A 17,758-nucleotide genomic window follows, 5' to 3' on the forward strand; every position below is an offset into this window, starting at 1 on the left:
ACAATCAGGAATAATTGGTGAATCTATTTTAGGTTAAGTGTCTTTAATTGCACTTTGTGTGTAGAAATGGTCTATTTTTGTCTTCAATCTCCTTCCATTTTTTTTTACATTTTATTTCTATTTAATATAGAGTTATGTACACATATAGTAATTCAAAAGAAAGTCTTATTCCCCCTCCCTTAAATTGTTTTATATATGTATAGGTGCACTTAAAAAGATAGGGGGAAATAGTAAAATGCATGGCAAAATTGCCTAAAGACCGTTGTCACAAACACATTGCAGCTCAAAAAAAACCAAAAAAAAACGCGGTCCTTTAAGAGGTTAATACGGTTTATGCGGCTCTAGAGACCAAATCCAGCAGATCTACTGTTAAATTACCCCCCCCACCCCGCCCCCCCACCCCATCATCTCTTACAGGAAGCTGCTAGAGCAATGGTAAATGCATGTATGGAAATATACTATGCTGTCAGTTAAATATGCAATAGATTCCCCTACTGTTTTCTCACACATAGCAAGAATACACTGTAGATGCAGTGACAACTGCTGGCAAACGAGGTTGCCAGGAGCCGAGGAGAGAAAATGGTGGCATCAATGTAACCGTTCTGGTACAGACTGCATGTCAAACAAATACATTTCCCGACATCTTTTACTGCATGCAGATATGACAGTTTCTGCTTAACACACTATAGCACTCATAAATATCTGGCTTTACAAACATCCTTCACAGCAAGTGAGATTGACATTAATTCTACTAACGAATGTAAATAATGTCTGGCAAAGGACAACAGTCTTGGAAGTTTTATAAGAAATTTATTTATTTACAACAATAGGTGCCCCTTGTAAATTCATTTTAAAACTAGATTGCATGGGCGTACTGCCGTACGCTGCCAATGCATTTATTTTTCCTCGGTTGTACAATAAAGTGCCAACGCTCCAACAATTACTTTTTTTATAATGAGTGTGCTGGGTCATCTTAATATTGTATTAAAATCCTCTATGGGTTTTGACTACCACTACATCTTTTGTTTATTATCTCTTTAAGATTCAATTTAACTTTCTTTGGCGTGAGCACACTGTACTGCGTGTTAAAGGAAATAGTTAATTTACTGAACCTATGATGTCAGAGGAAGCATATCAGTAAGTGCTCTGGAAGAGGTTCCATGAGAAAGCTGATCTGAGCACTACAGCCCTATTTAGAACTGGTAGTGAAGAGGGATTTATTTAAATTTTGCAGGCTTTTTTTTTTTATTTATAAATAACATGGGAATTGCGATTGACATCAAATCACAAACTCCTTGAAAATGTACTTGAAATTTTGGGAAATAGGAGTGTGCAGGTCTCTGAGCACTAATGATGGACTCACGCTGTACTTCCAGGAACACTACACCTTAGTATCCCCTGATTAGGGACACCAGCAAACTAAAGCGGGACATGACCCCCAACATCTGCTCCTGCCAAAAGCAGGACTGTTGGGAGACCTGCATGTTAGTTTGGTGACACAAATACATATTTGCACATGTCAGCAGCCATTTTGAGAACTGCTTTAGAGATTACCTACTGTGTGAAAAAAACATTAAGGCCTCACGTTGGAATAAAGAGAGCTGCAAGAAAGGGAAGGAGTAAGTGAAATGGAGCCGTAGGCACTAGTAGATGAAGCCTTTTTGACAGATGGGTGGGGATTGTAGGTATTTAAGATGGCCTGGGATTAACGTGGATAGACGGCCTGGCTTATGGATGTGGATGGCAGAGCTTATGGATAGATGGGGTCAAGGCTAATGGATGTGTGGCTAGAAATATGGGTGTAAAATGGCTGGGGATAAATGTGGATTGATGGCTAGTGAGTCATGTTGAGAAACTGAACCCTGTTCATGTAGACCCACTCTTGCCTCCTCCTCTGTTGAAGATGTTGCTGGGTAATGTGTTATTCACTTTTGAGGCCTCTGCTGAGCTATAAATCTTCTCTCCTCACCTTTTACTACAGCTCTGATACGTAGGAGATTGCATGGGGATTTACTCAACTTTTATTTTGCAAAGCGAAAACTCAACCTTTGCTCAAATTTTCAGACCAAATAATGAGCAAACAATCATAGTAAATAATTTTTTTGAGTAAAAAGCACAGCAAGGAAAAACCTACAAAAATGTACATACCATTCACGGAGCAAAAATGATATGATGTTTGATCATAATGTGATTTTTAATTCAAGATGTAAATGTCCATAATTTGCCTCACTGAGTGTTTGTCCTTCGTTGTGTCTCTTTAATTAGTGACGCTTATAAAGAGATATGCTATGCAGGAAAGCAATGAATTTACAATGTCATGTCTTTATTTCATCCCAAATAAAAGGTGAGCTTTGGCAGCAGTTAGAGATTTTAAATGTTATTTTTTTAAATAAAGTATTTTTATTTTCTTTTGTAATTACATTTCCCGACAGTTTGTACCCATACCATACAGGCTTGTGTATAAATATAACTGGCATTAGACTATAAGGGGAGGGAAAAAACCCAAGGAGTTTATCAAAGTAAACAATACATAGCCAAACTCAATTACAGCCTTCGTCACGGTTGCCAGGAAACCATTGATGGCTAAGAGCTCTCCAACTGGAAAGGTGCTAAATGACAGAAGCCCATGAACACAGAATCGTAGGACTCTGCTGGAACAGACTTGAAAATCTCATTCACGATTTCACTGGTTTTATTACTGTTGTGCTACTGCAGGGGTTAATACTGGAAGTGTGCAGTAAATTGTGCCTATTCTGAGTCTTTGAGCAGATGTGCAAGAAGGAGACATAGTAGCAGAAAGAAACACACTCCAAGAGTCTTGGCCATTAAGCAGATCTGTCAGTATATGTTTGTCAAAATTTTAGGTTGCTGAAATTCAAGTGCATCCAAAGGTTAGCGTAAAACAAAATAGTTGCTGTAAGTGTTCAAAATTGCTGGATAAGGTTATAGAAATATTCTGTGTCTGGGAAACATGAGATGTGTTTGGAAATAAACCTGCATTATGTATCAACTCAAGATTTGTGTGCTTCTACCTCATGGATCTTCCATATATGCCATGGCGTTGGGGCAGATCAAGCATTTCTTAGGTGGACGCTTTTGCACAAATCTCAGTAGTTAAAGATCTGTCTGCTTTAACAGCTGCTCTCCATAGGGTCCCTTGGTTTTGACAACAGGATATGACTAAGAACAGGTCAGAACAAACATGGCAGGAAGAAGATTTAACAAGAATAGGCACACACATCAGTCGGGATCAGGTTGAGTTGTCACTGAGATAAAAAGTAGAAGCGGCCAGCAGGCAAGTCAGGATTCATTACACAATAACAGGAACTATGGCAAAAATAACTTCCACAGATACACAGGAGAGCTCATGAACACCAGTGTCAACGAAACAATAAGGTCACGGCAGCAGGATTTCATTAGGAACAAGACGATACAGGAGCAACAGAACAAGAATGAAATTTAAGAAACAGAGCCAGAAAACTAACAAAGAAACCAAGGGATCTGGTCACTTGCTGGAAGGGCAACGGTTATAAGCAAACCAACAATATGACAAAGCCTGGGGATCATACAGGCAATCTGTTTAAACACAAATGTAACACCATAGTAGCAAACAGTCAATAAAGATATTGAAACACCAGAATTGAGACAAAATAGCGGTGCTCAATATGGCGACAATGGTTTAAATGGAATGACACCTAAAGCAGCTTTTACAGAGTTAAAAGGGACACTCCGGGCACCAAAACAACTAATGCATTTTAGTAAGCAGCTTTTAATTAACAACCTGGCTGCACACAGTCAAACTACAAACAGGTAGTGACATCCTTACTATATGCCTCCCTGTGTGTCCCAATGCAGGTGGTTTTGTTATTTAGATTCTTCAGTACTGTCAGGGACTGAGCTGTGTACCTTTGATAAGGAAGTCTTTTCCTGAAGTGAGGGTGTGTGACTAAAGAGGCAGGCTAATGGTGCAGCATTCTGTAAACCCCACATTTTATGAAGATCTACCGTATTTTTCGCTCCATAAGACGCACTTTTTTCCCCCTCAAAAGTGAGGGTAAATGTCTGTGCGTCTTATGGAGCGAATATGAAGCTTTACTTACCTGTCTTGCAGCGTTGGCCGGCAGCACAGGGCGCACCGCGGTAGTGGAACTTGAATTTCATGTTCCGGTTTCCGGCGGGACTGAAAGGAAGTGTGCACAAGCTGAGTGCGCACTTCCTTTCAGTCCCGCCGGAAACCGGAACATGAAATTCAAGTTCCACTACCGCGGTGCGCCCTGTGCTGCCGGCCAACGCTACAAGACAGGTAAGTAATTATGGGACAAGGGGAGGGGGACAGTATGGGAGAGAAGAATATGGGGAGGGGGATGAAGTCTATGGGGAGGGGGGGGGATGAAGTCTATGGGGAGGGGGGGAGATGAAGTCTATGGGGAGGGGGGAGATGAAGTCTATGGGGAGGGGGGAGATGAAGTCTATGGGGAGGGGGGGGAGATGAAGTCTATGGGGAGGGGGGGGAGATGAAGTCTATGGGGAGGGGGGAGATGAAGTCTATGGGGAGGGGGGGAGATGAAGTCTATGGGGAGGGGGGGGAGATGAAGTCTATGGGGGGAAGATGAAGTCTATGGGGGGGAGATGAAGTCTATGGGGGGGAGATGAAGTCTATGGGGAGGGGGGGAGATGAAGTCTATGAGGGGGGGGAGATGAAGTCTATGGGGAGGGGGAGATGAAGTCTATGGGGAGGGGGTGGATGAAGTCTATGGGGAGGGGGTGGATGAAGTCTATGGGGAGGGGGTGGATGAAGTCTATGGGGAGGGGGTGGATGAAGTCTATGGGGAGGGGGTGGATGAAGTCTATGGGGAGGGGGTGGATGAAGTCTATGGGGAGGGGGTGGATGAAGTCTATGGGGAGGGGGTGGATGAAGTCTATGGGGAGGGGGTGGGTGAAGTCTATGGGGAGGGGGTGGGTGAAGTCTATGGGGAGGGGGTGGGTGAAGTCTATGGGGAGGGGGTGGGTGAAGTCTATGGGGAGGGGGTGGGTGAAGACTATGGGAGAGAGGAGAAGACTATGGGAGGGGGGGACACTAGGGGACAGGGGAGAAAAAAAATATTCTGTACAAACTGTCCCATAGTAAGAAACACTATGGGACAGTTTGTTCAGAATATTTTTTTTCTGGGTTTCTTCCTCTAAAAACTAGGTGCGTCTTATGGTGAGGTGCGTCTTATGGAGCGAAAAATACGGTATATAAAGATTTGACCATGTTATAAAAAATAAATTAAAAAAAACAGCATATTAATGAGGCCAAAACATATCAAATTATAGTAGTAATTGTGCCTGGAGTGTCCCTTTAAAGCAGGGGTGGGAAACCTTCGGCCCTCGAGATGTTTTGGAGTACATCTCCCATTATCCTAGCAAAGCATCAAGGGAGATGTAGTCCACATCTGGAGGGCGAAGGTTCCCCAACCTCTCCTTTAAAGGAATATAGTGTTAGGAACACAAACATGTATTTCTACATACGTGAGGCAAATGCTCTCAATGAGAGTCATCGGATTGAACGCTGTCAGGAAGACACAGCAATATTTTCAGATGCAAAGTTAAAAAGACAGGTACTGCACTGAGACCACTTTGAGAGTAATTTTAATCACTTAACTGGTAGAATTGCAGTATATTTATTTTCTTAAATAAGTCGGCTCCATCCTACAATTTACATAGGGTGTAGTACTGTATATGGATTATAGAAAAAAAAAGTTTAACCTTATTCTCTTTGATCTAAAGGTGGTGGCTACATTGTGAAAGGACATAGAACTGTCCATTTTATTCTCTACATTCATACTGTAAAGACTATATAGATGACAGTCTACTGACAACCTACAATGCAGCTGTCATTGAAAAATATATACTGAAACTCAAAATGCATTACTAGTAAGTATGTTTATTTAAAGAGAAACTTTCATGTTCGAGATTTGAGGACCTCAAAATTAGCTAAAATGGGGTGGATTATTTTTTGTTTTGTTTATTTATTTATTTTTATTATGTAGGAAAATATGCAGAGCAGCAAAATGAGGTTATAATGTATGCTTTATTATTTTTCAGCTCTGCATCCCTTTTAACTTAAACCAATGCTGAATCAATTAATCTCTATGGGGAATGTTCAGCGCTTCCAAGCAGACTGTGGAGACACTGAATGCCAGTGTTGCACACTGTGCAGCACCGACTCGGAAGGACCCTCTAGTGGCCGTCTGAGTGACTGCCACTGGAGGTGTCCCTAGGCAGCAATGTAAACATGGATTTTTCTCTAAAAAGGCAGGGATAGGCAATAGACACCAGAACCACTACATTAAGCTGTAGTTGTTCTAGTGACTATAGCGTCTCTTTAAAAAAGGTAACTTGGCTTGAGAACACCTATAAAATCATATAACACTAAAATATGCTGAAACACTGTTAGCTACGATTGCCTGTGCTCTCAGTCTGCCAGAGCCTACTAGTACTTGAACCCCAGTAGTGGGTCTGGCAGTGGGCAGGAACCCACATATCATCATTAGATGTGGACAAACGTGCAGTTCTAGGGGTAACACAGATTATATTTTAAGGTTTTTACATAATGCATGCATTAAAATGTCAACATTCAAAGATTGTATTTACAATTCCCTGGAAATTATACTTACACAAATTTGATAGAATTTCTAAGTATTTTCTGGAATATGCATACATTTAATTACTTACAACTGAATAAAATACTCTTTTCAATGAATTAAAGGGTTACTCTAAGCGTGAGGACCATTTCAATGATTTGATTTGAAGCGGTCATTGTGCGGTGTTTAAGTTTGAAAGGTGGCAATAAAGCATTTAAGTACTTAGTGGTCAGAATAGTAACTCCAGCCCTGAAGTGTTACTGGCTGGCAAATTAAATTTCTGTGCAGATTGGGCATCTATTGTCTACACGCAAAGCATGTTCAAGATATGTTGTGTTATGCTCTCTGCGTCCACATCGCCACTCTATGAGCATCTGATTGGCCACCGGCCAGCATTAATAATAAAGTTAGAGAGGATAAAACAGGGGTGGGCCAATAAAACTGCAACGCAAAATTCTGTGGCCTAAAAAGTTATATTTCAGGCAGTTACGAGAGTAATTTGAAAATCTAATTTAATAAATCCAGCTTAATTCTTTTAAAAAACTGCATTGTTCAAAAGAATTAAAAAAAAAAAAAAAAAAGTATTTTGTAAACAATACATCCCTTTTAACATGAACAGAGTTAAACTCTTAGGCAGGAAAAAATAAATAAAACAAAAAACTCACAAACACCCGCCTGGCTTTATATCTCTACTCCATTGTTATGGGAAATAGAAAGATCTGACCAAGGAAATTAACATTGTAGGCCTACATTAAAGGGATGGATAAACAACTGAGGAATGTTTCCAAATCATCTATTTTTGTCTACACTTTACAATTTCCTTGTCAATTTTCCACAAGTACTGGTTTAGCGAATAAAACCTATAGTGTGTGATTACAGTATATGAGACTGGAATTCTGGTCAGCTGACCTCACCCAATGAACACTTAGGCCACAAGTACAAAAAAAAGGAAAAGCTGCACCCAATTAGCTAAAAGTCATTAAAGAAGCACTTCAGGTATCCCCACATTTAAAATATAGGTCATTGGTATGCTGGGTTTATTTAAACTGATGCTGCCCAACCCACATCTTCCCCTTTTTGTACCAAACAGCTATGATGTTATGACATCTCTATGAGGACAACCCCTTGATACTTCTGCTTTGACAGTAAGGCACTTATGGAGTAACCTCAGCAAGTTTAGTGAACAGGACTACCTGAATAATTTATTGGCATCTTGAGAACTCATTGCAAACGCTTCAAAGACTTCAGGTTGGCGTCAAACTCAAATATAAGTTTAGGTTTTTAATTTTTTGTTGCGATCTATATAAATGTAGTATAAAGGCATCAACCCTACCCTGAAGTTTCTCTTTAATAGGAAACAGTTGCTTAAAGGAACACTACAGGCTTGCCTTGCCTCTCTCCTCTCCCCCCCTTCAAGTTAATAAAACTCACCTTTTTTCCAGTGCAGCGCGGCCCCGGCCTCACCCCCTTGGTGACATCAGATTTGGCGATTTTTAGTTGAGCATTGGATTGGCTAAAATTGTCAAAAGGCGGAGCAAAACGCAGTTTTGGCCAATCAACACTTCCTCATAGAGATGCATTGATTTGATGCATCTCTGAGGAAAATTCAGTGCCCCCATGCAAAGCGTGGAGACGATGAACGGCACTGCTGCCTACTATGCAGCACTGAGTCAGGAAGCTCCTTCGCTGGCCAATTGAGTGGCCACTTGGAGGTGTCCCTAGGGTCAATGTAAACACTGCCTTTTCTCTGAAAAGGCAGTGTTTGCATGAAAATGCCTGCACATAATGATTATACTCACCAGAACAACTACATTAAGCTGTTGTTGTTCTGGTGACTAGTGTCCCTTTAAAGGGACAATTTAAGCACCAAAATCACTGCACGTTAATGAAGTGGTTTTGGTGCATGTATGCTGTCTTTTATCTCACAAATGTAAACATCGCTATTTTTCAGTAATGCGAAAGCACAATTTTTTTTTAACTCTTACAGCGTGATCGTGTTTGAGCAGTGCCTTCTTCACCTAGTCTGTTAATATTCTGTATAAAATAGGACTTTCTTGTGGTCAATTATTGCCAAATGCTTCAGAATATGTTGTTGCTATATACATTTTTACTACTACTAATAATAATAATAATGTTTCCAATTCAACTGAAGACAAAAATAAATAGCTAGACAGGTTCACTTACTTTCCGGACAGTGCACATTACAGGCTCATTACATCAACGTGTATTGTGCCTTAGCTATTTTTAGCTTCTATCTACGATTCTACAGCATTAGGAAAGAGGTCTCTAGTTTTTGTATTCCCCATATCCAGAACGGAGATGTATTCAAAAGTATTCTTCTCTCAAGCATAACCGTTCTTTAATAAACATGTATATTGTGGTAGCAGCAATCTAATTATGATGGGTGACTTCTGTTCTGTTTCTAACATCCACTAATCATGATTGAATTAAATTACACTCTGCCTGACCACAGACACAGTTAGCAGACATCCAGGGCTATACACCAAGGCAGAACACCTGTAATTTTTGTGTACGAGTTTCTACTTTCAAACCAAATCAACAATGTTTGAGGTCTATTTTTATAAATCATTTTACAGTAAAGGGGGAGGAATCCCTATTAAACTAGACAAGGACACTAGAGTGTAGGAATACATACTTTTATTCCTAACATGTTCGTGTTCCTTTAAAAGAACACTCAAGGCTGCTGAAACACCCCTTTTATAATAAACATTTAAGATTAAAAATAAACTTGAAAATTCCAGATACCTCCCTGAATATTTTGTTGATGTAAATGTTCACCTTCTTCAGTGCCTTATGTAGTATGATGTATATCGGCAGTCATGAGAAAACAAATGAAACTGCTTTTATTATTGTAAATCCACTTAGAGAGCATTGGGAGAGACCGTGTACAATTACATCCAGAGTGTGTCCATATATGATCTTGCAAATCACTGCAGTCATTATGTACAAAATAAAGAGAGACAGAGTTCCTTGCACCATAAATGTATGGAGCATAGGGTGTGGTTATGGTGTATGGAGTGTCCATTTTTAGCAGAACAACCCACACATTTTAGTCAAACCAAACATTCACAAAAATGTTACTTGTTTTTAGAAAAGAAGAAAGAAATGTATAGAAGTTAAACAAGCATATACATGCACAAAAAATGGCCATGAGCCTCCCATTACTGCCAGAAGTAACAGCACAGTCAGAGAGACAGTTAGTTGGTCGTCAATCATGTGTGCTCGGTATGTAGTCAAGGCATGTTAAACAGAACTTTATTTGCTACCAGTCAAGTCTGGACTTGGAAACTAAACTTAAAATGTGTGTTTTAAAAATACGAACTTTTCATTAAACATGATTTATCTCTACCAATGCACACAAAAAAACAAAACAAAAAACACAACCCATCTGTAATGCTGGAAACCCATTTACCAGCAAATCCTTTTCATACAAGGATCACTCTTACCAGAACATTAAAATGGGACACACTTGCCTTGGGTATTGCAGGCTGCAAATATCTTCTGTTGTGTACTGTGTGCTGGAAACCCACCCCTCCCTGCTACAATGTAGCCATGTAGTTTTACCTTCAAGCCTTCTGTGCAGTGTGAGAAGGGGGAGCCACATTTTAAGGTTCCCCTGCAGGGAAAGAGGGACAGAATATAGCCTTGTGTTGGTTTATTTAGAAAAAAAAAATTCCAACTCCAACAAACCAGGCGGTGCAAACTACACAATTGAAGACTAGGTGGTCTGCATAATGCCTAGTCAAGTGAGATCACATTGTGCAAGTACTGAACAGATACCATACTTTATTCATTGTAGATGTACCTTACTCAGCATAAAATATATTGGAATCTACATAATTTTGGTAATCTGAATTACTGCAGCTCTGCCTTTTTAAAAATGCAATAATTTCAGGCACATTTAACTATACTTTGATTTAGGATGGAGAAAGAACCTCACTGTCTTGTTGCATGTTAATTATTCTCATTTCTGCATCAGACAATGTCTGAATATACCTACTTCTATCAAATGAGAAGCGTTAAAAAGGTGTGGACAAATCATAAACTTATTTCAAAAGGTATTTCATGCTTACTTATGCCCTCTATTTAATAAATATGTGTGTGAGGAATGAATAAGAAAATTACATTTATAAATCCACATTTCTATCCTGCTTCTAGGCCCTTTTTATTCTTATAAGCCCCTTGTCTATTATGGTTATAAGCTCTGTCTTTTGCAACTAGCAGTCAACATAGAGAAAACATAAAAACAAAAAAAAACAAAGAAACATTAAACAATGTTTCTGCCCCTCCCCCTTATTTGCATGTGTGCAGCAGAATTAACATGAACCAGTCTAGAACTCAAAATACTAAAATTTAGTGAATTGAGCTAAATCACTTCAAACTGTTGATGTTTAGTGTCCCCTTATGGAAAGTGCACAAAATATGGGAACCTGTAAGTGTGTGTACAAAATAAAACAGAGGAGTCACCTCCACAAAGGTCTTCAGAAGTGATGGGCAACACGCATCTCTGTAGGCTAGACAACAAAAAAAATTAGGTGTGCTGTAATTCCAGCGAGTTCCCTACAGGACAGGTTATGCTGCCAACATACTGGAAACCAATGTAGCATTCAAAGTCTTCAGATATGTCAAATTAATACTTTTAAATACTAAACTTCATGAGCACGTGTGCAACTGACCGCCACTATAGGTATTCTGACCAACAAACGTAAACATTATCTCTCACAAACGGCATTGCATACTTTTGTTAGACTGCAGGGACAGAGTCTATGGACCAAAACTTCCATATTAAGATGTAGTGTTTTGGCATTTAGTGTTTTCCTTCAATCTTGATAAAAAGAAAACAAAAAACAGAACAAACAAAAAACAAGTTGTTTGCCTGATGCCACTGCTTGTCGAATGAGTGTGTTGCCCCCCACTTCTGTACATATTTGCTTGCACTATAATTGATAATTTCAGATAATTCATTTTAATATAGGGCCAAAGTAGTTCCCTTAAAGATTTAAATACTCTTTCAGTGTGTGTATGTGTATGTGTGTGTATATATATATATATATATATATATACACACATATATATACATACATACATACACACATACATATCAATATATATATATATTTATCCTGCACAAACATGTACTAAGGCGAGTTGAAAAATAGCACACCCAGCTTATATGCCTGCAGTGATTCCATAAAGGCAGACTACAACAAGTTTAGTTGAAGAAAAAAAAAAAATTAAAAAAAACACTTTTTAAAAAAAATTCAACAACCATGTGTTATTTTAAGATTACCAAATTACATTGTCTGCATTTACACCTGGATATATGTGTACAAAGACTTAAAAACAACTATGGTGACAAAGAAACATCTTAACGAGAAACTGATTAGCCTTTACTTCTCTTACAAAGTGCAAAATCCTTTAAATCCTTTAGGTTTAGCAAGCTACAGTTATCTAATACATTTTAAAATAGCACTCAGATGATTGCAACAGATAACAGCACAGCTACCACTTTCATTATTTGTATTAACTGAAAAAAAAACCATCTTACTTGAGAATGGAACCTGTTGCCAGTAACACAATTTGTAAATATTTAAATATCGTATTTATATGTAAGAAAAAGAATAAGAAAAATATTAATAAAGTAAGAATGCACCTACAAAATGCACTATTCTAGTCAAAGTTGACTCAATGCTTAACAAAACTGAAGGGAAGAATATACTTTAACCCCTTAAGGACACATGACATGTGTGACATGTCATGATTCCCTTTTATTCCAGAAGTTTGGTCCTTAAGGGGTTAAAACAAAGTTTTTTGTGATCTTGTTTCCCCATAAACATGTCACACAAATGAGTGCTTATTCATATATCCTTGACACAACAAGGTTAACATTTTAATATACCGTACACAAAATTAATGCAAGCTGGATGTGGCCCCTTATGATATGTGCATGATAAATCTAATGTAAAGAGCTGGGATTTTCCACGAAGGATCATTACATATAACACATGACCTCTGACTCCAGAATCTATATACCGTAATTACAATTTCAGGGTTATGTGGGGAGGAGGTCAAAATCATGGGGCTTCTGCAGGTAAAACATGAAAATAGGAAAGACTAAAGTCATTCCACCACCAAGACCAATGGTCTTGAGTAGTACAGACCAAAGTAGGTAAAGTTTAGTTTGAGCAACACAATTTTTGTTGTCTTCCACTGGGAAGAAGGAAAACTGGTTACATTGAGGAAAAACATCTAAGTACATTAATATTTATTTAAGGCAGATCAAACTTGCTCAATTAAACAGAATTGATAATTGGGATGCAGAATATATACTTTTTCCTCCCACATATAGTATATTTTTTATATATATATGTTTTGTCAAATCCTCATTGTATTCTAGGCAGAACTCTAAATAGTGCAATCCTCCCTTTATTAAATATGACAACATATAAAAGATCACTCAGAGGGGGAAAAAAATGGTGACTAAACAAATGTTCTACCCAAAGGACACCAAAGAAAGTGTCACCTAAATATAGAAAAATCAATAGAGTGGTTTCAGCACTGTAAATAAAACCTAATAATGTACAATTTAATTATCAAGGCACTAAAGACAAAAAGAAAATAAATGTGCAGCGACATGTTGATCTTTTACAGACACAAGAAAGTAAATACATAAAAAGCAGCATATAAAAAGCTAAAACACCAGCCTCCGCAGGCACTGCCTTACACCCAGGAACCTACATAGTGATTTCACATCCTTTGACATAAGCAGAGCTCTGAAGGGGGGGAGGGGGAGGGGAGGGGATGGGATGGGAAGCAGACAGAAGAAAGCAGAAAAGCCAGATTCACTGCAAGGATCTAGTAACACATAAAATATGTAGAAAATGCTCCCGCTTTCTTTTCTTTCATTCACAAACCTCTCTGGACGACAAAGGGTTAATCTGGCCAACACTACTTCCTCTGGCAATCCAGTGACCATACTGTTCGTGTATTAATAAAGCATTACATGCTACAATTACGTTAAAGAAAAGAATACAAAAAAAATGCAACTCACCTCGGATGTACAGAAGAGCTGCAGGCTGAAAAGGTCCATTAGAATTAGCTGCGTCTACTACCATCCTGCTGCCTGTGTTATTACATGTCAACATTAAAAGAAGGGGGGGGAAAGCCAGCGTACTCCTTGAGGAAGAGATTCAGACCTCCATTTTATTTATAAAAAAAGGGAAAGGAAACAGGCAGCTCTCTGCAGCTGGAGGGAACTGGCTAGTTAGTGATGTCAGTAAACAGGAGGCACGCGATTGGCTAGATGCAGGGACTGAAAATGACACTAAAAACTACAAATAGAAAAGGGTTTCTGATTGGCTGCCACTCTGCATTAGGCTCGAACACTTATCGGCTTTATGTGCAGACTCCATTCAACTGTAACTTTTAATCCCTGACACTCAGAAAGTCTAGGAGCATAAACACTTTACTGGAGGGAGCAAGTTACAAGTGGAATGTTGTGAAAACATACAAAAAATGTATATGTATATAAAAACAAAACAAACCAGGTAAAACTAAGAGTAACTCAGATTTGGTAACCCAGAAGGAAACAGACCTCAGCAGAACTACATTTAAACAGGAAATTACAATGCTCACAGCCCACAACAAAGTAATTCCAGGCACCGGTCATCTCTGTGTGTATTAAGAAAACAGAAAGATATTGTGCTAGGAAAAAACCCAAAACACAAATATAGTATATGATGAATTGCTGAAAGTTCGTAGATGTGAATTAACCCCATTAAGGACCAAACTTCTGGAATAAAAGGGAATCATGACATGTCACACATGTCATGTGTCCTTAAGGGGTTAACAGATTAAATTAGTATTTTCTAATACTTTTTTTTTTCTCTCTTTTTTTTTTAATTGGACTAAGAATTTTGGAACATATGCAGACTAAATAACGGTTCAGGCACTCCGGGATAACAAAAAAAATAGCCGCTTTATTGGTGCAAAAACCGCAATGTTTCGACCCTACATGGTCTTTATCAAACTTGATAAAGAGCCTGTAGGGTCGAAACGTTGCTGTTTTTGCACTAATAAACCGGCTATTTTTTGTTATTCCAGACTGTCTGAACCATTATTTATTCTGCATATCTCGGAAGGGAGGCCTGGCCAGCCTTGCTTTCAGAGCACCTGGGTTACTTGGTGAGTGCAGTGTCCAGTACAACTCTACTAAGAATTTTGGAACAACAAGCTTTCTGGATAAAGTATTTCTGAACAACAAAACAAATAAACTGAATTCAGAATTGAGCTGTAATACGGTGCTAAAGCAACAAGGGTACAGATAATACACAGGTCTGATACCAAATAGATTCTATTCTTACAGAGGGTCCTAAATATTCTGTTTTGAGGGTCACTGAGTGGAGGTGGTCAGGAGACAAAAAAAGAGCAGGAGTTGACACTAGAAAATGGGTGAGGAAAAGGTTAAAGACAGATTAGGAATGAATTTACAAATTAAAGAACCCAGAATATGCATGAAGGCATATATACCACATACATATATACATTTATACATACACACACACACACACACACACCAATTGCATACACCTACATTTGTGCACAGACCTACATACACACACACAAATACATATATACATTCACAAACACATTATATAAATATACATACACACAAACATACAAAGTACATAAACCAACATACACACATGTAAGTGTGGTAAAGCGTATGTCTATTATACCTGAATATATAGTAACCTGTATAAACAGGTAATTGGAATGCATCTTCACATATGGATACAGAGGGGTAAGATATTGATATGGGGGTGGGGGTGTCATGTAAAATTGGATAGGAAATTCAAACCAACATTTGTGTGTGATATAGATGGATAGAGTGTGTGTGTGTATATATATATATATATATATATATATATATATATATATATACACATATACATATACACACACACACACACACACACACTATTTTGCATTTGTTTTTGCTAAAGTTGTACAGAAAATATGAGCAAAATCTGGAAAAACAAACGTAATGAATATTTTATTCATTACACGAAAGTCTTTTTTTTTTTTTTTTTTAAACTCTCCAGTTGTTTAATTATAAGTGGAGAACCACTCTTTGGAGTTAAACAGTTTGTGAACAATTTAACCCCTAATAGTAAGCTAGTGCCAGTAGAACGTCCTGACATCATAACTTAATTTTAAGTTGTTATGGTGCCCCTGTGTTTAAGGGGAAAGTGCAGTGGAACACATGTCAAAAGTGCCATAAAGTCCTTTGTAGATATGGTGTACATAATCAGACAGAAATTTCTGGAAAATCTCAGTCATAAGTATATTTTTTTTATACATATACCGCATTAAAAAGAGTAACTTCGGGGGGGGGGGGGAAATGAGCAAGTCGCACTTCACTGCAGCTCTGAACGTCAGATTTGAAAAAAGGAAACTACCGTGCCAAAATTAACCTCTGGGACCCGACAATCAGATCCACAGAGAGCCCTACACTATGGGGAAAAAAAAACTAAGAAGAGCAGAGCAGATCCCGGATCGGGGTCAAAAGATATTGTCACTTTTATGCGCCCGTCTCAGCGGCAAAAGGTACATACCACATTTCAGCAGCCTAAAGACCTAGGCGACTCTGCACCCGCCACGAAAGCGGATATCAAAGCATTAATGCTTAACATCAAGGCGATGTTCGACGCAGATATGACGCTTGTCCGTGGGGAAATCTCCACGCTTTCAGGCCGCATGGTCTCCATTGAGGAGTCCCTCGGGGGCACAAGGATGGCACAGGCGGCAACAGACACAGGTCTGGGACTCTTACAAAAGCAGTGTGCAACACTGACAGCGCAACTAGCGGGAATGGAGGACAAAACTAAAGTCAGAAACCTATGGATCAGGGGAGTGCCCGAATCTGTTGTGAACCAGGAGCTGCCACACTATTGCAGGAGGCTACTAGTGACCTCATTGATCCCCAAGCAAGCAAAGCAAGCAGGGATTGACTCCTGCTTTCGCATCCCCAAAGCACCCAAGGCACCCGAGGAGGCACCAAGGGATGTGCTGCTTTGTCAGGCACTCTGACCGGGGGGCCCACATGGTAGCTACGAGAGGCTCTCCCACAGTTACATTTGAGGGAGCAAGCCTGACTTTCTATAGAGACTTATCACGGCATACTCTTACCTGGCGCAGATACCTCCGCCACATCACCTCGCTGCTGAGGGAACATGCTATCCCCTATAAGTGGGGACCCCACCACTTAACAACGGAACACGCAGGCAAGACGATCCACCTGACACACAGCACCGAAGCACCCAAGTTTCTCCAGTCCCTGGGACTCCCAACACCGGCAGCAGCAAAAGGATCCAGCCCAATATGGAACGTCGACGAAATAACCTCGTTTATACCCAGAGAAGCAACGTCGAGGACAACAGATTCCCTAACACAGGATAAGTGATCGTAAACGCAAGTGCACATTCAACCTGTCAAACAGGTGCCCTAATCCGGGACTATACACGGGACACTGCAAGTAAACTACGCTTGCCGGGACTTCACTCTTATTTTGCAGGCAATGTAGCTTATGAAGTTTAGTTATTAAGTTTCGTTATTGTTTTCACATATTTTAAGTTCCTAAATGTCTCAGGGTAGCAGACATACTAATGACACTGTCTCTGCAAGCAGATGACTAGCGATGTTGGCTAAGCAGACCTCCCCCCCCCCTCAAGCCAGTGTGGGGTCCCTTACCTCTACCCATAGGCTGCCCACTAAAGGAGCGATGATAAACCACACACCCAGTCCGATACGAAGGGACCCACACCAAACCATTGGAAGGCCAAAGGCCGACACACCCGCACTCCCCCCACCTTCCATACACGTGCCTAGGCTAAGTCCGCAACCCTAACGCTTCTGAGCAGGGCGCATAACGCTATTCACTAGCCCCCTCCAAGATACTACATGGTTCCACTGTCCCTAGCACGAGGGAGTGAAGCAGAGATTACCTTATAAAAATCGGGTGGACTAGCACCTGTGCAACTATATATGTTATCTGTTGGTTACATGGAATGGATTTAATACATGTTATCCTTTATGCACATGTTGTAAAA

General features: G+C 39.5%; 1 protein-coding gene across 4 annotated transcripts in view; it reads right to left on the bottom strand.

Moving 5' to 3' along the window:
* PPP2R5C (protein phosphatase 2 regulatory subunit B'gamma) overlaps positions 1-17,758 on the bottom strand; it is an 87,504-nt gene that overhangs the window by 29,388 nt on the left and 40,358 nt on the right. The window contains exon 1 of one of the 4 annotated variants that reach the window (XM_063440012.1): positions 13,699-13,912. The exons of the other annotated variants lie outside the window; for them this stretch is intronic. Within the exon in view, the coding sequence (XP_063296082.1) occupies positions 13,699-13,792 (94 nt within the window). The 5' untranslated portion in view covers positions 13,793-13,912. Of the gene's footprint in view, positions 1-13,698; positions 13,913-17,758 lie in introns of those variants that run through there. 4 annotated transcript variants of the gene reach the window in all.

This window comes from Pelobates fuscus, chromosome 13 (assembly GCF_036172605.1).
Source record: "Pelobates fuscus isolate aPelFus1 chromosome 13, aPelFus1.pri, whole genome shotgun sequence".
Classification (NCBI taxonomy): domain Eukaryota; kingdom Metazoa; phylum Chordata; class Amphibia; order Anura; family Pelobatidae; genus Pelobates; species Pelobates fuscus.